The sequence below is a fragment of the Rhipicephalus microplus genome, chromosome 2 (genome assembly GCF_043290135.1).
Source record: "Rhipicephalus microplus isolate Deutch F79 chromosome 2, USDA_Rmic, whole genome shotgun sequence".
In the NCBI taxonomy this organism is placed as follows: Eukaryota; Metazoa; Arthropoda; class Arachnida; order Ixodida; family Ixodidae; genus Rhipicephalus; species Rhipicephalus microplus.
Genome location: NC_134701.1, coordinates 44,297,382 through 44,319,058, shown reverse-complemented (window position 1 = coordinate 44,319,058; position 21,677 = coordinate 44,297,382). Strand labels below are relative to the sequence as shown.

Genomic DNA, 21,677 nt, shown 5'->3' with positions numbered 1-21,677 from the left:
TGGTGTTGCGTAAAGCTTCGAGTGTGTACGTATTAAGTCGGTTGTTTTGAATAAATAAACCTAGCTCAAGAATGCGGGATACTCTAGGAATGAGGCACCCATTTATGTGAAGTTCGATCATTGGAACGTGTTTGTTTCGACGATGAGTTGGTAGAAGGAGTAACTCTGATTTAGTTAGGGTACAATAGAAATTCATCTGAGATGTTACTGCTGCTATTATATCTAGAGCTGTTTGTAGGGTGTCTTGAAGGTTTCCATCTGAGCCTCCTTTCACCCATAAGGTGGTATCATCGGCATAGATGGAGAAGTTCAAGTCAGGAATACGTTGAAGAGCGTTGCGTATAGGTAGCATAGCCAGGTTAAAAAGGATTCGAGAGAGCACTGACCCTTGAGGTGTTCCGAAGCTGCCTAACGTAAAGGGTGAGGAATGTTCTGGTCCTAATGTTAATGTAACTGTGCGGTCTGTGAGGAAGCTTTTGATGTAAGAGTAGATTTCAGCGCCACAAGAAATGCAATTGAGGCCAGCATATATAGCTGAGTGGGCTACGTTATTGAATGCTCCATGTATGTCCAGACCAAGGATTGCCTGAGTATCCTCGCTCTGGTTAGGAGTTATGATGTCGTGTTGAAGGCGAAGCATCGCATCTTGGGCGGAAAGTGAGGGCCTAAAACGAATCATTTCTGGAGGCAGTAGTCCATTATTTTCCACGTGTCTCTAGAGGCGTGCAAGCACAACATGCTCCATAGTCTTTCCGACACACTATGTCAAGGAAATGGGCCTTAGAATTTCTACTAAGGGACCTTTGTTCGGTTTAGGTATAAAGATGACTCTGGCATCTTTCCACGAAGGTGGATGGGGTGCCCGTGTCAAAACAGTCGTTGAAGTACTCAGTCAAAGCTTCAATAGAAATGGGGTCAAGATTTCTGAGCAATTTGTTGTTAACGCGGTCGGGGCCTGAAGCCGACGTGGTACAGAGTGTTGCGAGGGCATGCCTAACTTCCGCTTCCGTTATCGGCGCATCTAATGACTCATTAGGTTTCCCTGCGTAAGATGGTATAGAATCCTTACGTAACTGAAGTAAATGCAACGTGTGGAGGTTATCGAAGTGCTGTCCTAAATGGTCACTGTGCTTGTGTAACAGTTTAGTGGCAGCATGAGAGGGTCGTGCGCGAGAAGTGCTGGGGTCTAGCAGATGTCTAAGAAGTTTCTACGTTCGTTTATTACTCAGCTGGTCATGCATTCCTTCACAAAGCTGACCCCATTGTTGTGCCACCGAGCGAGTGTATCGCTCGATTTGTTGGTCTAGCTTCGCTATCCTAATGCGCAGTTTCCTGTTGTGGCGCTGGTGTTTCCACCGTCGCAGAAGTGACTGTTTCGCTTCCCACGTATGGAGAAGCTTGGAGTCGAGAGTAGTTATCGGGGTGTCAAGGAATAGAGTTTTCGTGTGAATTTCAACACCTTTTTGAAGCTGTTGAGTCCACTCTGTAAGGTCTGCAATACGTGAGAAAGCGGTGCTGTTGCGGGTCTCTCAAAATTTGTCCCATTCTGTGAGCATCAGTGGTTTAGGTGCATTGGGTTTGTGTTTTAGTTGTAAAGTAATGCTAATAATGTAATGATCACTGCCAGTGTTAGTTTAGGTGTTAGTCCAGACAATTGTGGGAACATTGTGGGTGAGAGTAAGATCGAGGGATGTATCTTTGTTCACACTGTTCCCCAACCGAGTAGGCTCCTCCGGGTCGTTGTGCAGTGTAAAACGATGTGCCTGAATATGGGACCAGAGGGCTCTACCTTTCGGTGTAGATGCGGTGTAACCCCACGCTGGGTGGGAGGCGTTGAAAGCCCCCACTATGAGGAGAATGTGTTTGCCTGCCGAGGATGTAGCTCGGGCAAATAGGAAATCGAAGTGGTGCCTTTGCTCTTGTAGTATATACGTTGAGAATGTATAAGAACGGTCAGTGAAGTTTATCAGGTAGTATTTGAAGAACGTCGTGCTCAATGTCGATGCCAGCACATTTTGAATAGGTAACTGTAAGGCACTTCTGAGTTAAGACAGCAGTGTTTGGTTTAGTATCAGCCAGGTTTTGATGCATTCTATAACCTGGCAGCTGCAATGCACCATTTGTCTCTTGTAACGCAATGATTGGGGGAGGGGTAGTTTGGGATTTGATGTACTGCAGGAGGTTTGCCTTTTTTCGGTGAAACCTCCTGCAGTTCCATTGCTATACGCAAAGTTCAGTGCGGTTACGAGGAGCCATTTTCGCTAGGTTGATTTGGCTTAGGTTGAGCAAGTTCTGGATGGTTAGCGTGGATTGTGTCGATCCACTGCGTCACTCTATCCAGGGTTTGTTGCATCGGTTACATGGCTTGTTGTATCGAGGCCACGAACTCATGTAGCTTCTGCAAGGAAGCTGTGGAGAAGGTAATAAAATTGTCTAGTTTTTCCTCAAGTTTGGTTACTTTTTCTTTCTCTTTGTCAACCTTCTCTAGTTTCGCTTTGACTTGGTCTACTCGCTCATCGAATGACAATGTGGGAGTCGAGACGTTTTGTTTTTGCGCATGTGGTTGAGCGGGGTGCCTAGCTATAGGGGTGGATGAGAGATGAGCTGGTGCTGGTGAGATAGGTGTAGGGGTGAAAGATGAGACGGGGAGGTGTGGGGAGGTAGATGGTTGTTTGAAGGACTGAAGCTCTAGGCATAGTTTTGCATTTTCTGCCCTCAATTCAGCCATCTCATCCTGCAATAGTTTGAGGTGGTTTTGAATGGAGCTTTCAGGGGAGGCTACATCAGCCCAGCTCACCTCGTGTCCAGGGCCGGTCCTAGGGCTGGGGTCTTGATGAATGCTTTTGTTGCGGCTTCGGCTGCGGCTGCGACTTTTTCGACTTTGCTGTCTTGTGATACTGGGTGAGCGTCCCCTAGGGGCGTTCTTGAAAGATGGGCTTTGGTCGAGGAATGGAGCTGCATGTTGCTGGAAAGTTGAGGGTGCGTGCTTTGGTTTGGGCGTGTAGAGCTGTGGGCACTGGGGCGAGCCGGTGGGGTGGTCACTGTTGCACACCACACACTTAGGTTCACATTCATGATCAAGCAGTGGGTTCGGAATGCCACACAATAGACATAAAGACTGAGGGGCGCCTGGGCTTACGTCTGCTCTTTGGCCAAGCTTGCGGCAGAGATTACAGGCTTCCGTCTTATGACGATAGGGTACGCATCTGGTGATGCCACCCTGATAACTTATGTAGAAAGGCACGCGCGTACGTCTGAAGGTGACCAAGATGGACGTTGTGGAACCCATGCGACGTCCGGTCAGGATGAGGCCTAGTCTGTCATAGTCCAATAGACTTGACAAGATGATTTCAGACGTGTGTTCCATAGGAATATTACGGATGAGCCCTCGGCAGGTAATCGATGGATCGGTAATGTGGGGGACCACTTCAAAGCTGCGCTCGTCCATCTTGATGGATTTGATACAATGGTATGCTTCGGTGCGTACCGAGTCCGGTGTGCTTATGAGCAGAATGTTGCTTTACAGAGTTGATGCGGTATTGGTCAAGTAGGGAGCTTGTGAGCGCTGCCGCTTTTAGGACAGAATGTATGAGCTTCGGAAGTGGAGTGTCAGCCCAGCTGAGGCCTCCACGTATTCGCCGGACTATTTTGTAGTCATTCGCTGGGAGTGGAGGGGTGGGGGGGGGGTACTGCGACAAGTCGATGGGAGACGTTTTTGTGACCCTTCTTGCGAAGTCTTGATTGCAGGCGTCGATTTCTTCGAGGATGAAGCGAGCTTTCTGGCCCTGGCTGGATTGACGCTAGCTGCCTTCATCATCGCCGAGAGCTTCGACGGAGGGAAGCTCCTCTCCCTCTGTTTCGTAGATGACCATGCTGGTAGGCCTAGCCGGTAGGCCCACCGAGGTAGTCGAAACGCTGCCAAAAAGTCAATCTTCCTGTATACGAACTGCAAAGCACTCACCTGAAATCACTTCAGATGATGTGGTCGATTCCGTAGAAAGCTTCACATTTGTTCAAGTTGCCATTGAATGACTTAAACAGTTAGAAACGGGAGTTTAGCCGGAGCGCTTGTGAAGCGCGGCCGCTCCCGGTGGCGTCTATGGTGCGTCTCGTGTTGGGAACACGGAGCGTGCGTCTCGTTACTGTGTCTTTCGGGCTTCGACCTACGTCCCTGCCACCTCTGTTCAAACGCGCCCACTACATAGTGTCAGAAGTGGGATGTCTGGTTTCTGCCTTCCGTCATGGCTAACAACGACGACATGGGTACAACCATGCTCGTGTTCCCACCGGTACGTTCACTACTCTCCCTGGTCCTACCCCCGCAGCCACCGGTCTTCCTGTTCCTGCCTTCGCTCCAGCCAGTCTCCGGAGCCCGCCTCCGTTTTCCTTCAATGATGCAGGCGAGTGGCTTGCCTGGCTACAACAGCTCGAGGACCACGCTTTCGCTACCGGAATGCACACAGCGCCGGACGAGACGCGGGTTAGGACGCTCCCCTACTGTGTGCGTCTCTGGGCACGCGTCATCCTCAGTTCGCTCATGTCCGACAAAGACACGTACAAGTCGTACGTGGAAGTCACCGAGTGGCTCACAAGCTACTTCATGCACTCCGTAAACGAGGTGTACGAGAGTTCTCGCTTCCACAAGCGGGCGCAACAGCCCGGCAAGACAGTTGAAAGTTTCTTCACGGCCCTGCGAAATATTTACTTATTTTTTTATTTATTCATACTGTCAGCCTAAGGGTCAAGACAGGAGTTGCGGTTACATATCTGGCATGTACAAAGAACTTATGTGGAAACAAGTTTCACATTGTACGCTCAAGACGCACACTATATAGAAATAACAAAACAAAAAACGCAAAAATATATCTTAATACATCCCGCATAGGTCACGGATAAAAGAAACATGTTCGAATACATCTCGTACACGTCCCCAAAAAGAGAAAAGAGATTTGAAGTGATATAGTACATATTGAACAAATTAATATATTATACTGAACATATTCAACCAACAAGGAACAAGCAATTTGGTTACAAATATTCTGACAAAGCCCTTTCGAACCTTTGTAAGTCGCAATGTTCGACTATGTATTGAGGTAATTGATTCCAGTCATCGATGCTCCGAACCAAAAACGAATACTTGAATAAATCTGTTCTGTAGCAAAGTGGTGTGATATGTTTCGAGTGTTTTGTTCTAGATGTGGTAAATGGCTGTAGTGCGAGACTACAAGGTTCACCTTTAGGTGAACCTTGTAGTCTTTATTGAGTATGTGAAAAAGGAATACCAGTCGATTATGTTGCATTTTTTGTTTCACCGTCATTAAACCGGCTCTGTCTCTAAGCTCACTAATAGACTGAGTTCTGAAATAGGAGATGAAGATGAACCGTAAGGCTTTGTTTTGTATACGCTCACATTTTAGTGCACTTGTTTTGGTGTATGGTTCTCATAGATGACTTGCGTAGGTTAGTACTGGAAGAATAGTCATTTTATACGCCATTGTTTCAGCTTCCGGGGTGGCATCGTGAAGTTTTCGTCGTAACGATCAAAGTTTACGCATGGCTTTATTGCAAACACTGTCAACATGCATGGACCAGTTCAAGTGGTCCATGGTACGCAAGTGCAATTATCTGTCGCCAGCTGTTGAAGACCGTCTTGTTCGTGACTTTTTTTTGTCACGGGTTTGCTGTACTCTAGTTTCTCGGACAAACTGAGCCGAACCCCGAGCCTCTTCTTGAACGATGCACTTGTGCAAGTCCGTCAACACGAAGACGCGGAGAGCGTACAACAATGCCTGACCTTTGCCGCTGAGCGAACGCCGTAGGCCTCTGACGTCGACGCGGCTACTTCCCGAAAAGCAGTGCAGCGTTAAAGTGGACGACACTACAAACGGCGCTCTGGCAAGAAGTGCCACGGTAGCGAGGCGTCGGAAGCTTCGAGAAGCAGCCACAGCGGGCAGTGCCAATTTTGCGGTCATGACTTTCACCGACGGTTGGACTGCCCAGCTGTAAAAGCGATTTGCAGTCCCTGCAACAAGCGAGGTCTCTTCGCGTTGGTGTGTCGCTTGAAGAAGCGTCTCGGATATGAGGAGCTACACGTCGTCGAGGCGGTGGCTCAGAATGGACGCTACGTTGAAGTGCACGTGAACAGGCGACTCTTATCTTCAAAGTGGACTTCGGCGCCAACCTTTTGGTGTTGCCCCGTACGTTCCCTGGTGTCCCAGCCGTACTCAACAAGCCGTGAGGCGAAGAATTTTTTGGGCCTGGCAAACAAGCTCTGAAGCTTCTTGGTACCTTCTGCGCAGGTCTGTCTTGGCAGGGCAGGCAAATTAACGAACGGCGATACGTCGTCGAAGGTCTAGAGCAACCTCTTCTCGGCTATCCGGCCATCGCTGCCCTTGGCATTGTCAAGCTTGTCGGTACTGTCAAGCCAGCCCGGCCGAAAACGCCGCCTCTAGACGTGTCTTCAGCCCTTTTCAGCGGCTTTGGCACATTCCCGGGAGAATACACGATGCCTATCAAGCCTGATGCGGTGCCGTACTCCTTCTACGGCCCAACGGATTCCGATTCAAGGAGAAGTAGTCAAAAAGGAGCTCAACAAAATTGAACAGTATGGTGTGATCCGGCACATAGATGAACCGACGGAACGGTGCGCGGGTCTCGTTGTCATCTCGAAGCCAGCGGGAGGTCACCGGCTTTGCGTGGATATAACCAAGCTGAATCAAGTAGTCCCACGCGAACTCCACGTGCTTCCCATCGTTGACCAAACCCTCTGAATGCTCGGTGACACCCTCATTTTTTCGAAGTTGGACGGAACTTCTGGTTTTCACCAAATACGCCTGGCGGAAGACTCCCAGAAGTATACGACGGTAATCTCACTGTTTGAAAAACACCGCTACTACCTCCTCCCGTTCGGCATAAACTCAGCTTCAGAGTACTTCCAACGTCACATGTCTCGCCTGCTGGAAGGGCTGGCTGTTGTTGTTAACCTTATGGACGACATCCTTGTGTTAGGCCGCACCACAGAAGAGCGCGACCAACGCCTCCAAGCAGTCCTCGATTGCCTCCAGTGAGTGGGGATCATCCTGAACGCTGCCAATTGCAGTTTCGGCGTAAACGGCGTACACTTCCTTGGTGTCGTCGTAGGTGCAAACAGCATCTCTTCAGATCCAGAAAAAGTGGTGGCCATTCAGCGTATGCGAGAACCTCAGGACATTCATGGCGTGCAGCAGTTCCTGGGTATGCTCAACCATGTGGGTCGCTCCCTCCCAGGTCTCTCTCAGACAACTGTGCCAATCTCAAGTCTCCTGAACAAGAGTGCTACCAGGACGTGGGGACCTGCGCAAGCCTCAGCTTTTGAGAAACTGAAGTCCATGCTGTTCTCAGACATCTGCCTCGCAAGGTACAACCCTGAACTCCCAACAACGGTTTCCGCAGATGCCAATACCTTCGGGTTGCGTGCAGTGCTTCTTCAGGACCAGACTTCAGATGATTGCCGACCAGTTGCATACGCCAGCCGTGCTCTGACTGAGACTGAACGGAGGCACAGCCAGATCGAAAAGGAGGCACTGGCTGCTACTTGGGTCATTAACAGGCTCGACGAGTTTCTTCGGGGTTTTCGCTTCACTCTCGAGACCGATCATAAGCCTTTGGTGAAGCTCCTTGGCACCGCAGACCTCGACCTCATGCCACCGAGGATACAGCGTTTTTGTATCCGCCTCCTTCAGTACCAGTTCGACGTCAAGTACGGGCCTGGGAAACAGTTGGCTACAGCTGATGCGCTCTCGCAGGACCCTCCTGCCCACTTCTCTGCGCAAACACGCCCTGTCCCTGATTCACGATGGGCACCTTAGAGGCAACCGCTGCCGAGCCATCGACAAGGGGGCTGTTTGGTGGCCTATCTGGGAAACAAGATAAAGACCATGGTGGAAAACTGTCCCGATCGCGCTACGACGTGGATCCAGCGAGTGGAGCCACTGCCTCGACGGTGACGCCTAGCCGCTCTTGGGAGCGGGTTAGAATGGACATCTTTCACCACGACGGAGCAGATTACCTTCTCCTCGTCGAGTACTACTCGAGGTACCCTGAAGTGCTGAAACTTCGCTCGACGATACCCGCTGCGGTGGTCTCCATCATCAAACAGATCCCGCGTACAGTGGGAATCGATGATATGCGAAGCACGAAGAAGAAAGGTTGATATGGCACTTTAAAGTTAGCACAACGCTACCAGTTAGATATAAATGATGCCGTACATGACTTCCATGTAAGGATTATTATACTTGGATGTGTCGTTTACCTTCGTCATCTATTCACGTCACGCGATACCAAATTTAGTATACGTGGAGCTAGCGAAACGGCCGCGAGCCTGGTATGAGCGTCGTATGTTGTCATGTTATTACATGACACGGATGACAGGATTATCATATTTGCACCTGTCGTATAATTCGTCATCCGTTGATGCCACATAACACCCAATTCGGCATATTTAGAGCTAGCAAAATGGTCGCGAGCGCATCGTCAAGGGCCTAATATACTCCAATGTAGCGCTGACGCACGCGCATGCTAGGCACAGTGAAGAGCAAACCTCATAAGCGCAAAAATGCACGCGACAGCGATGAGCGATGCTATCAGCGACAAAACAGGGCGTTCGCGCGACGTGTCGCGTGCTCGTTTTCGCGCGATCGCTCGGTTCTCCAGTTTTGGAAACCGTCGCTGATCGCCTGAAAGTGCTGGGCTCAAGCAGCCAATAGCGAAAAACCGGAAAAGACAAAGACTACATATGTGCACGTGACCCTGCCCGAGTCACGTATGCGCAACAGGAAATAACGCAATGTTTACGCATATCCATATAAAAAGTGCTGCAAAGCATTAATAAACACTTTCCGTTCCATTACACACAATATATTGCATTTTTAAATTGCATACCACTCACTACGCGGTTTTGTTGGTGTGAGTAGACGCCCTCATGCCAGCAACAGTGAAGTTCGCTCGCCGAAGCCGTCGCGTGAATGAGGTTTGCCTGCGCTAGCGACTGATCGCGCGAAGATGATCTACGTCGCGTCGCTCGTCGATGTCGCATGCATTTTCGCGCTTATGAGGTTCGGGCTTGACACTACGTAAGCGAAACGTGAGAACTCCATAGTCTGACGCCAGGCGCGACTGTCGCGACCAGCGTCCGTCGGGGCCGTGCGAAGGCAACCGGTGGAAAATTCGCGCCAATACGTTACCCAGGCACAAATCTGTGTCTCTCTCTTTTCATGACGGAGAGACGCCGGATTCGACGAAACGCGCATGCGTCGAAGCAAAGCAGCGTGGCGCACGCCTGCCAGTATATGGCAAAACCAGCGCCTGGCGTCGCAACGCCGGCGTGACACGACGAAATATACGCTGGCGCGCACGCGCACCGCCTCACGTCGAAATATATTGGCGCCTTCACTGTGGCATGTAGTCATGTTCTCACATAACACGCATGTCATGTTTGCACCAGTCACGTACCTTCGTCATCCATTGACGTCACGTAACACAAATTTGGCATATGTGAAGCTAGCGAAACGGCACCGAGCGCCTCATGAGTGTGGCATGTCGTCATGTTGTTACATGGCGCGCATGTCGTGATTATCATGTTTGGATGTGTCATTTACCTATATGGTCCATTCGCTTCACGTAATACCGAGTTTATACATGTGAAGCTAGGGAAACGACCGCGAGCGCATCATGAGCATAGCTTGTAGCCACGCTGTTGCATGACACGCATCTCATGTTTATCATGTTTGCACCAGTATCATACCTTCGTCATCCATTCACGTCTTGTAATGCCAAATTTGGTATAAGTGAAGCAAGCGAAATGGCCACCAGTGCATCATGAGCGTAGTACGTAGGCATGTTGTTACATGACACGAATCTAGACTGTCATGTTTGCACCAGTCACATACCTTCGTCATCCATTCGCGTACCGTAATACCAAATTTGATATATGTGACACAAAGGAAGCGGCCGCAAGCGCATCATGAGCGTGGCATGTAGTCATGCTGTTACATGACACGCATGTCATGATTTTCATGTTAGGGTCGGTCGCTTGTGTTCGCCATGCAATTATGTCATTCCATACCAGTTTTGCAACAGGCCATGTGAACGAAACCACCGCAAGAGCTGCAGGTCTATGAAATGTAAATCATAGCATTCATGACATACATGTCATGCTTTTCATGTCATGGCTTAACAAATATGTTCTTCATACAGTCATGTTATATCATACCTAGTTTGGTATCAAGACCATTATCGAAACGGCCAGGAGTACTAAAAGTAGTAGGCGGCTAGACAGACAGACAGACAGACAGACAGACAGACAGACAGACAGACAGACAGACAGACAGACAGACAGACAGACAGACCGACAGGCAGACTGATAGATAGATAGATAGATAGATAGACAGATAGATAGATAGATAGATAGACAGACAGATACGCTCAAAGTCGCTGAAGCTCGCTAAGAAATGCTTCGCATGTAAAAGTGTCTTCACAAGACATGGGATTCCTGATTGATTGATTGATTAATTGATTTGTGGGGTTTTACGTCCCAGAACCACAATTTGATTATGAGAGACGCCGTAGTGGAGGGCTCCGGAAATTTTGACCACCTGGGGTTCTTTAACGTGCACCCAAATCTGAGTACACGGGCCTACAACATTTATTCCTGAGATACTTGTCAGCGATGATGAACCTCAATTTTCGTCGGCAGAGTACCATGCCTTCTCCACGAGTTACGGCTTCTCCCATGTCAACAGCAGTCTTAGGTACCCTCAGTCTAACGATGAAGTCAAGCGCATGGTGCGTACTATCAAGGACTTCTTCAACAAGTCTCCGGACTGGCCCTTGGCTCTCCTATCGTACCGCAACGCACCTGGCGTCACCGGCAACAGTCCTGACCAGCTGCTAATGGGACGCAGCCTTAGGACTCGCCTTCCTTTGGCCCCAGCCACACTTCTTCCAAAACCCCCTTTCGCTGCCGACTTCAGCAGGTGCGTCACTGCCCAACGTTGCCATTACTGTCAAGGTTTCAACCGTCGGCCCGCTGTGAAGGTTTTGCGTCCTCTGGTTGAGGGAAAGAGAGTGTGGATTCGGGACATGAAGTGTGCGGACACAGTTCTCAGCCTGGTACAGTGCACACGCTCCTACATGGTACAGACGGACACAGGGGCTCTTGTTCGTGACCACAGACATCTTGTGCCTCAGCAGTCTCAGGCATCGGGTGATGGTTAACTTCTGGTTCCTCAGCAGAGTCAGCCATCAGTTAGTTGGTGGTGACTTCAGCAGCATCACTCCACTGCCAGAAGGATCCCCAACCCCGCTGCAGACTCTCGCTCGCCCAGCGCCCGAGTGTCGATGTCCTCCGCCACCTGCTGACGTCGTCGACTCGTCACCAGCTGCCTCACCACAGGTTGTCCCAGCTACCCCTTCCAGACCGCCAGCGTCAAGTGTGTTCACATTGTCGGGACGTAACATCAGGCCTCCGGTGCGGTTGAACTTGAAGTGTGCTGTAACACAGAATTACCTTTCTAACTAGGTAGATGCTATGGCCTGTATAGTTTTTCTTGATCTCAAAAGGGGAGATGTAGAGAGTGCGTGATGTTAATCACTCTTGCTGTGTTGGGTCGGAGGCGCTCTCTATGATATTGTGTGCATAAAAATGGTGTACGAATAAACGGGGTCCCTAATGTTGGGAACGCGAAGCGTGCGTCTCGTTACTGCAGCCCTCGGGCTTCGGCCTGCGTCCCTGGCCGCCTGTGCCCAAACACGTCCACTACTGGTTCCAACAGCTTGGTGAGAATTTCACAAGCTATATTGAGGACATTCTGGACCTTTGCAAGCGAGTAAACTGGTCGATGTCCGAAGAGCTGAAGATCAAGCACATCATGAAGGGCATTGAGGACAATGCTTTTCAAATGTTGCTCTCTAAGAGTCCTCAAACTGTCGTTAAACTGACTGAATTGTGCAAGATTTTCGACGAGTTGTGTAAGCAACGTCTTTCCACCCGACGTCCCTAGGCTCCCGACGACTTTGTCCAGCTTATCCACCCTAGGAGACGACCATGCCCCTATTTTCTCAAAGATCCAAGAGTTCGTCCGCACTGAGGTTTCTCGTGAACTGTCTTTGATGTCCTGCGTACCCGATCAACCACGCAGTTGGTCCCTACACTCCAAGACTTAATTCAAGACCAGGTCGCACAAGCTCTTTTTCCGGCCCGTGAACCGCCACTAGTCGCTGCACCACTCATGTACGCCGAGGCCATTGCTCTACCTCGACAGCCTGCGTTCCAGCCAGCGCCTATGTATTCGCCGCCGACTTATTCACTGCCACCTATACCGATGCCACCTCGGCCGCATTTTCTGCCTCCCCCCCCAGCCACAGCTCGGCGTCTACTCCGGCTCATGGCGAACGTACAACAGTCCGATATGTTTTGCTTGTGGCGGTGTTGGTCACGTGTCATGTTGTTGCCGTCGTCGCCAGGCTACTCCGAACATTCAACGAATACCTTCTTTTGACCCTCAGTTTTCTTCTGCGCCTTAAAGCCCACTTTCCTCCTCATCTCCCCCTGATCGTCCACTCAGCCCAACCCACCGCTCCCCTTCTCCACGTCTACGTTTGCCTTCCCCTATGCATCACCGTTCCGGACCCACCGAGCAGGAAAACTAACGGGAGCAGTTTCTGAGGCACGAAATGCGTCCCCGTCATCATGCCCAAGTCCTCGCGCCTGTCCAGTCATTGAAGTGTCAGTCGATGGTATCGTCGTCATGGGACTTGTCGACACCGGAGCCGCTCTATCCGTTTTTTCCTCCCACCTGTGCCGCAAGCTCCGCAAAGTTCTGACGCCATTATCCGGTCCCTCTCTTAGAATGGCTAACTCACAAAGTGTAACACCTCTCGCAGCCTGTACCACACGAGTCGTCATCCAAGGGCTTGTGTATGTCGTCAAATTCGTAGTGCTGCCTTCGTGCTACAATGCGATATACTCGGCTTGGATTTACTGGCGACTAGTAATGCCGTCATTGACTGCTGTAGCGCTGAACTTGAGCTGTCTGCACTTCCCGATGTTGACGCTGTCGAAGCATTCTTCTCGTATTACAAACTGTCTTTCTGACGACACCACGCACCGCTGCGCTCTTTTCTGCTGGTGACTGTCGTGTGATGGTATTTTCGATGGTGATCTGTTTACGCCCTCTTTCCTGTTCATTCAATACAAATATTCTCCACTGCCCATTGCTCTCTTTCCTCTCCACCATGGCGCCTCGAGGACCCTCGCTTACAGCACACTGGAACGGTTTTTACCTTTAATTCATGGTGAATGTCTGGGTCACGTGCATCCGATCGACACCCGTCACAATTTTGACGCTCCATCAAGTTCACTTTCTACAGACCTGAGCGCTCTAATTTCTGACCCTGTTGTTCACTAGTCACTACTTGACGCTTTCCACCACTTCATCAATGTCGCAACGTCTTCTTCGGAATGAAGCTAGTCGGTCAACCTGCTCCAAACATTTTGCACTTCTTTCGACAGCCACGCTTCTGGCCTCTGTCGCGCATCGAACATATCTTACAAAATTGACACAGGAAGCCTCACGCCTCTACGGCAACGTCCCTGTGGAGCATTAGCGTCGGAGCGCCGTGTTATTGACGACCTGGTTGCTGAAATGCTTTAGCGGGGTATTGTAAAGCTTTCCTATACTCCCTGGGCGCCACCGGTAATTCTTGTTAAGAAGAAGGACGGCTCTAATTAGTTCTATATCGACTGCCGACGCCTAAACAAGATCACCCGTAAAGACGTTTACTTGTTACCGCGAATAGACGACGTCCTTGACTGTTTGCAAGGAGCAGAATTCTTCTCTCCACTGTATTTACGTTCTGCATACTGACAAGTTCCTATGGAAGCACCTACCGACCGAATACAGAATTTGTCACATCCGATGCTATATATGAATTTACCGTTATGCCTGTCGGCCGTTTGTTATGCTCCAGCCAGTTTTGAGAGTATGATGGACACTATTTTACGAGGCCTCAGCGGAACACATGTTTATGCCACCTCGATGACGTAGTTGTTTTGTCCGCCAATTTCTACACCCATTTGAATCGTCTCGAGCACGTCCTCACATGCCTCACTGACACCGGCCTTCAACTCAACCTCAAGAAAGGTCGTTTTAATGCCCGGCAGCTCACAAGTCTTGGCCACGTCGTATCGCCGGACGGCATACTTCCCAACCCCACCAAGCTTCGAGTATTCGCCGATTTTTTGAAGCCAAGAAACTTGAAGGAACTTCGAAGTTTTGTGTGCTTGTCGGCATACTTCCGACGCTTTATTCAAAACTTTGTTTCCACATGTGTGCCCCTTCAGAATTTTTCTAGCGGCAACAAGGACACTTCCACCTGGTCACCAGCCTGCGACGATACGTTCACCAAATTACGCCGCCTGCTAACATCACCACCCATCCTCCGCCACTACGATACTGCTGCTCTCACGAAGGTTCATACTGATGCCAGTGGTGTTGGACTTGGCGCGGTGCTCGTGCAACGAAAGGCAGGGTTTTATGAATGTGTCGTCGCCTACGCAAGCTGAACGCTGATAAAAGCCGGGGCTAACTACTCCATGACTGAGAAAGTGTTTAGCCACTATTTGGACCCTCTAAAATTTCACCCTACATGTATGGTCATATATTCGACGTCGTCACTAACCACCACGCCATTTGCTGGCTATCCACACTTAAGGACCCTCCCGGACGACTTGCTACCATCAAGTCTAGCTGGAAATCGCTGAATTATTGTTGCGATAGGCGATCTGACACACTATGCTGAAACAGCTGCGCAGCCGACTGCCATAGCCTGTGACGTTGAAACATTAATGTTGCGACGTTTCGTTCTGCGTCATGGTGCCCCTCGCGAGTCCGAAGGTACTACTCCGTCAAAAGCTACCCAACATGCTGAAAAATGCCGCCAGCTTGTCCGCTCCATTTCTACCGAGGACCAGCGGCGGCAGCGATCCCGTCAACCTTGGGGCCGTTGGGCTTCATACTTTCCACCTAGTTTATTGGTAGGGCTTCGGGTACCCGCTACTGCACCTGGCCACTCCGCAAAAGTTGTTCTCAAATACCTCGGACCATACCGCGTTCTAGAACAAACATCACTACTCAAATACATAGTCGAGCCCATCAGGTCATTCACAGACCTACGCTACCACGGCAACACCTAAAATTCTTCAGGCCTGCACCTCACGCGACATGACGTAAGCGAGATCATTACTCGCCGTCCGACCAGTTCTGCGGGAGCACGCCGCTTCTGGCACTCCTCTCGCAGTGAAGCAGTCGTATCGCGATATCGTCCGTGGGTACGCGAATAGTTATTCTCAGCAATATTGTTTTCTTTCACGTCTGAATGTCTTCAAATGGTATTGTTACTTACAAGAAACTTGTAAAAATATTGATGTGGAAACTTCCTGTAGTAAGAGTTAGTTTATTCAACATGTACATGAAAGAGGGGTGCAATGCAATAATTAAAAACACAAATAAATGAACAAACTAATAAAAATTACAAAGGATACATGAGGACTTTATATTGGAGCAACAGTTTTCAATTTCCGTGCTTTTGCGACAGCTTTGGCATCGACTTTAGCAACAGCGGCTGCGTCATTCCTCTCTTTGCAATAATTATTTAGAAGAACATTTGTTGCACATTTTATCAACATATTTATCACCAAATCTGGTTCGTGCCCATTCGCACAGGTCACCGGTTCCTCAAATGCTCGCAAGCTCTCCTTCACAAGGTGTTGAACAATACCTCTGTGATTTCATGTCCGCAGAAAGCACGCGGCATTTTTTTCTTTCTGCAGCAACTTTGCAACAATAACTTCAGTGTGCATCACTACTGTCACAACACACGCGTTCGAAAATTTCAAACCACCTCGATTGAGACTTGCTATTAAAGGATTAGCATCACCATCGCACTCAGCATCGCAACTGTCAGCCACAAGGTTCTCTTGACAGTAGTTGCACTTCAACGTTTTTTACCACAGAGTTAGTGCAAAAGCCTCCAACACAAACGAAAACAGCAACGCGTGTGCTTAAGCTGGCAAGGTTTTCAGGTTTGACAGTAACTCTGAAGTCCTGTTGATTTGTGGCTGTTGCCGATGGAAGAGCCTCATCAGTGAAATGGTCACTGCTCATTATAGGAAGAGTATTTTGTAGGTGAATGCTGCCTTCACTTTCGTACAGCTGCCAAATGCTGGTGTGGTAATGACCACCAGCCATTTGCCTGTACTGGCCAAATCGGTTTTCGAGGCCGTCTGTCTGCAGCTGCCGAGCAGGACATATTTATAGCGAAGCTCGACAAGGCAGTACTTGGTGAATTCAAGTATTGCATATGTGGAATACGTTATAGAAGATTGAGTTTTTCCTGTGAGAATGCCGTTGTCATGTTTGTAGGATTCCCACACATTCAACCAAGTGACAAATGCATCGAGAAGTAGCAGCTTAGAGTAAGCATTCAGGCACGAAACTGGCTTTTCATAAACATCTCTGTGGTGATGGCCTTTGTGAGGTGTTTTAACGTTTACAATCTTCCACCAGCGGAGAACTATGTTGATAAAATTGGCAGTTTTTTTGGCATGCCATAAAGCATGACAGTTGCAGTGGTGATCCAGTGCCTCAGCTACAAAAGCATTGAATATTTGAAGTGCTAGCTTAACATTCTGCCTTTCGAAGTTGCTAGGACTTAGCGCATTTGAGGAAAGACGATAGCTGTATTTCAAAAGCCTAGAAGCCTCTAGCTTGTGCAGCTCCCGAAGATCTTTGAATGATGCCCACTGTATACAATCGGGTTATACACTGTTGTTTGAGAGATCAAACATTGGAACATATAGGTTTGTCTCAAGATTTTTTTGATTTATCTAGTTGTTTCGGATACATTTCAACAAGTGCACAGAATCCACAACATAAAACATGGTTATTGTTGCGTCTTTTAGATTTGGGTAAACGATGCTCAGCTTTGGTGGGTCTGAAAACATACTGAGTGCTTTGCGATTGATAGCGTTGTTGCCTGAAACTACTGCAAGAACTTCGAAACCTATTTTCTCAAGGCCAATAATTACATTTTTTAGGACAGCATTAAGAGAGTGAGCATTCATTGTTCGTGCAGACTGAATGTGAACGATCTCACGAAAAGAACTCGGCATGCTTTGTACCATAAACACATGAGCAGACGTATCGGCCTCTTCACTGTTTGCTGCTGCCCCTGAAATTTTTCCACCTTTAAAACTGAAGAAAGGCTGAATGTGAATTTCATCAAGCATGAAAACCACGGCACTTTCATGCGGCTGCAATTGCTTAAATCTGTGCTTTATGTACCTGAGAAAATTTTCACTGGCTGACTCAGTGTCAAGTGACAAGTGAAACGAGGAGCAGACATTTCGACAAAAACAGGTATGTGGCATGGCAAAAAACCTGAACCCCTCAGAAATTTGTAGGCGTGTGGAGATATGGTATGCAGTATGCAAGCAACCACCATACTTTCGGAGGAGTGCTGCAATCATTGTTTTCCAAGCAACGCACTAGTTCTCGCAAGAACCGACTGATACGTTTCTTGCTGTCGATGGCGTCTCGTTCAAGTTGCTCAAGAAGGCTAACGACTACATCACAAAGACCTTATGAGGAGCATTTTTCGTCGAGGATGCTTTGAAGCCTACTCAGGATGGCAGACAGGACATTCACATTTCCAATGCTTCCTGGCACGACATAATCACCTATACGGCTTAATTTGGTACCATGAAAACATACAGTGATACTCTGGTCGCTGAAAACAGTAACAGACGACCGCAACATCGGCATGCTCTCATCAACAATATTTAAAAACAGGGCACAGTTTGTGCGGTGGCTTACAATCAACTCATTTGGCACAGGTGCACTTTTCAAACATTCCATAAGCTCAAGAAGCGAGGAAAACCAGCATTTCGTTTCTTCATCGCGATACGAAGCCTGTGATTCTGCGATGGCACGAGCGAGGTCAGCCGCTTCTCGGCGCATTTTTTTCGTTTCCACGCATTCTCTCAGAGAAGGGTCATCCTTCGACAAGTATGAAGGACATCCTGGGAACAGTGTGAACACTGATCCTGAACGCAGGCACGGTACTTTCAGTAAGACCTCTAGCACTCTTCCTGTCATAGGATCTGTGTAGGACGACTGGTTCTCGAGGCATGACTCGGTGAAATGCAATGCGCATACCTGCATACCAACAGCAGTCGCAGAGTGTCAGTGAATTTTGGAATGCGTCTAAACATTGCACAAGCGCTTCGTGAACTGTTACAATGAGTATAATTTCACCATCTGTGTGATGAAATGGTGACATCCAGTTTGCTCTGACCTTGTTATTTTCCGTCGGGAAGAAATCCTTTCTTGGAATAGCACTGAGCCACTTCTTCCTTCGCACTTCATCCTTGGGGAATGAAAATACTTGAACTTTCTTTCCGGTCTTGTAATTACTGGAACATGCCGGCACACAACACCTATTGGGCATGTCAGAAGCTTCGTGCAATAAAATTCCGGCAGTAAAATTCACTGCACACAACGCAAAGAAAATGGCTTGGCAGACTCGCGAAAAACGCACGTGGAGCACGGCCGTCACCACTGCAGCGAGTGGGAATTCGGGAATGCGTGACGGAACCGGTAAGGAGGTGTTGGACTGGTAGGACAGCTGGTGGTGACGTCACAGTGAAGGGCGCAGGCTTGAAGAATTTTTAGGAAGTGTTGACAGCGGCCGTGACATTGTCCACGTCTCTCCACTCAAGCCTTTCTAAGACCCTTTAGTTCTGTCTTCTCCCTAAGCCACCAGGATGACGCCTCTTTCTGTGGAGGGTGATTGTAGTGAAGAAGAGTGCCCTTATCGGGATGGCTTTGCGACTCAGGGACATCGCCATCAACATGAGCTCGTGGTTGCTGCGCTTGGCCGGACGCTGCTGACTGCTTCTTCGTATGCGTTCTGCTCCGCGAAAAACCCCTTAACACACTAAACTCCTCGTCATCGCCCTCGTATCCAGATTGAAAACATTTGGCGTCGTCTTTTAGGAAACATTATACAGGAATGCACATGTCCACTACCAAGTATCAAACCTATCTGAGATTGGTATTGCTTAGCGCAGTCGTCATATGATGCCACAAAATCTTATGATGCTAATTTTCAGCAGTTTGCTTCAGTGCAGGCTTAATTACTGTCATTTAGTTTGGGGAACCACTACTAAAAAATCTACACAAAATACACGTCCTACAATAACGTTCTTGCGCACAATTGAAAACGTCTCAAGTCATTTCCACAGACACGAGTACTTTTTGGAATATAAGATATTTCCAGCTATATGATTACCGTTTGTGTAAGACGTATAAAGAAGAGCTAAAAACGAGAACACATTTTCTTAGGCGCCTTTCCAGGTTACAAAAACACCCTGTATGTGCAGCACGTAAAAAGGGAATACTGGAAACTACCAACGGTGTGAACAACGTATGAAAAACAAACACTCGGAAATGACCTACCAAGTTTAATAAACAGACTAATTTGCGAAGGGCCACAATTTGAGAACTTGTCTTTTAAAGCCTTGCACAGTTATTTTGAACTCAAGACACGTATACTTAAAAAAAAAATTCTGATGCCTCTCACTTCTAGATCTTGCACACGTGTATGTCTACTATAACTTAGGTTACGTGTGAGTAACGTTATTATATTGCGGTTTTTTATTTTTTATTTTTCTTTGTCTCTGCAAAGGATTGCAATTTCGTGAAGTTAGACATTATTGTTATTTTTTATATGTGCTGTGTTATATATTGCTGAATTGTGTTGGTTTATTGTTACTGCATCGCTGCTATTAAGTACCAATGAGGGGGCCTCGTCAGTGTGTCTGAACGACAGCTTTGTCCACCTGCCCCTTCGTATAATTCACTGTATTGATGCGAAAATAAAGTCATTATCATTGTCACTATAACACCGATAGTGTTACGGCATTTACTGATGATTTGACTCAGGCGATCTTGTGACTTAGCCAGAAAAGCCACCGCCACACCACCACCTACCACCCACGGGCAAATGGTCTCACCAAACGTCTTGATAAGCTAATCGCTGACATGGCGGCCATCCATGTCAACTTCGAACACAAGACATGGGATGTTATTCTTCTCTACGTGATCTTCCCATACAACACGGCAGTACAGGAGGCCACGCAGATGTCTTCATGCAAGTTGGTGTACGAAAGGAACCTGTCCGTGTACGATGCCCGACGCCATGTTGTCAAATGTCGCTGACGAATAAACTCGACGTCGCCTTAAGCGCGCCAAAGAAGCTCGCTAACTCGCCTTCCCGCGCTTGAAGAATAAGCAGACGACACGCAGCTGCCGTTAGAATGTTCGACAAAGCCTCGTGGAATACCAGCCCGGAGTGCGCGGCCGATAAGCCGACGTGTCCTCAGTCAAAATCTTTTGCGACGGTACATTTCAGGGTAGTTCGATGTCTCGACAAACTCGACTAAGAGGTTGTCCCCGACGGCATGACGTGCTCTCAACGGTGGCGTGCACGACCTTGGATCATTTATGCCACCCGCCTAAACTCGTTTTATGCGGGTTGACATAACCATATTCATTGTTGTTGTTTCTCTAATATAGTACGCTTGTACTTATTATTGTGCCTTCTTGATTTATTGTTGTAGTAAATGCGAAGCACTTAGTGAACTTCGGCGATATGAAGCGTCTATCTATCTATCTATCTATCTATCTATCTATCTATCTATCTATCTATCTATCTATCTATCTATCTATCTATCTATCTATCTATCTATCTATCTATCTATCTATCTATCTATCTATCTATCTATCTATCTATCTGTCTATCTGTCTATCTATCTATCTATCTATCTATCTATCTATCTATCTATCTATCTATCTATCTATCTATCTATCTATCTATCTATCTATCTATCTATCTAGCCGCCTACGACTTTTAGTTCTCCTTGCCGTTTTGATAATGGTATCGATACAAAACGTGGTATGGCATAACATGACTGTATGAAGAACATATAGTCATAACATGAAAATCATGACATGTATGTCATGAATGTCATCATTTAAATTTCATGGTCCTGCGGCTCTTGCGGTGGCTTTGTTCACATGGCATGTTACAAAACTGGTATGGTATCACGTGGTTGCATGGTGAACACAAGCGACAGCCTGTAACATGAAAATCATGACTTGCGTGTCATGTAACAACATGACTATATGTCACACTCATGATGCGGTCGTGGCCATTTCGCTAGCGTCACACATACCAAATTTGACATTACGGTACGTGAATGGATGACGAAGGTATGTGACTGGTGCAAACATGATAATGATGAAGTGCGTGTCATGTAACAACATGACTTACCTACATGCCACGCTCATGATGCGTCGGTGGCTCTGCCTAGCTTCACTTATACAAAATTTAGTATTACAGGACGAGAATGAATGACGAAGCTAAGATACTAGAGAAACATAAACATGAGATGCATGTCATGTAACAACATGACTACATGCTACGCTCATGAAGTGCTCGCGACCGTTTCGCTAGCTTGACATGTACCAAACTCGTTATTACGCGACGTGAATAGACGACATAAGTAAATGACACAT

At 48.0% G+C, this 21,677-nt stretch overlaps 1 protein-coding gene across 1 annotated transcript; it reads left to right on the top strand.

Moving 5' to 3' along the window:
- The first annotated feature begins 10,818 nt into the window (after nt 1-10,818).
- On the top strand, nt 10,819-20,318 carry LOC142788963 (uncharacterized). The gene is made up of 3 exons (XM_075884980.1): nt 10,819-11,242; nt 11,289-11,523; nt 20,060-20,318. Exons 1-3 carry the CDS (start codon nt 10,819-10,821, stop codon nt 20,316-20,318), a joined length of 918 nt encoding a protein of 305 aa, XP_075741095.1.
- The last annotated feature ends 1,359 nt before the right edge of the window (nt 20,319-21,677 follow it).

Excerpts from the sequence above, each read along its gene's own strand:
- LOC142788963 (XM_075884980.1), top strand. The coding sequence starts at position 10,819 with ATGGTGCGTACTATCAAGGACTTCTTCAACAAGTCTCCGGACTGGCCC. Across the intron at positions 11,243-11,288 it reads TCAGCAGTCTCAGGCATCGG|TTGGTGGTGACTTCAGCAGC; the intron begins GTGATGGTTAAC and ends GCCATCAGTTAG. Across the intron at positions 11,524-20,059 it reads CCGGTGCGGTTGAACTTGAA|CCAGAAAAGCCACCGCCACA; the intron begins GTGTGCTGTAAC and ends CTTGTGACTTAG.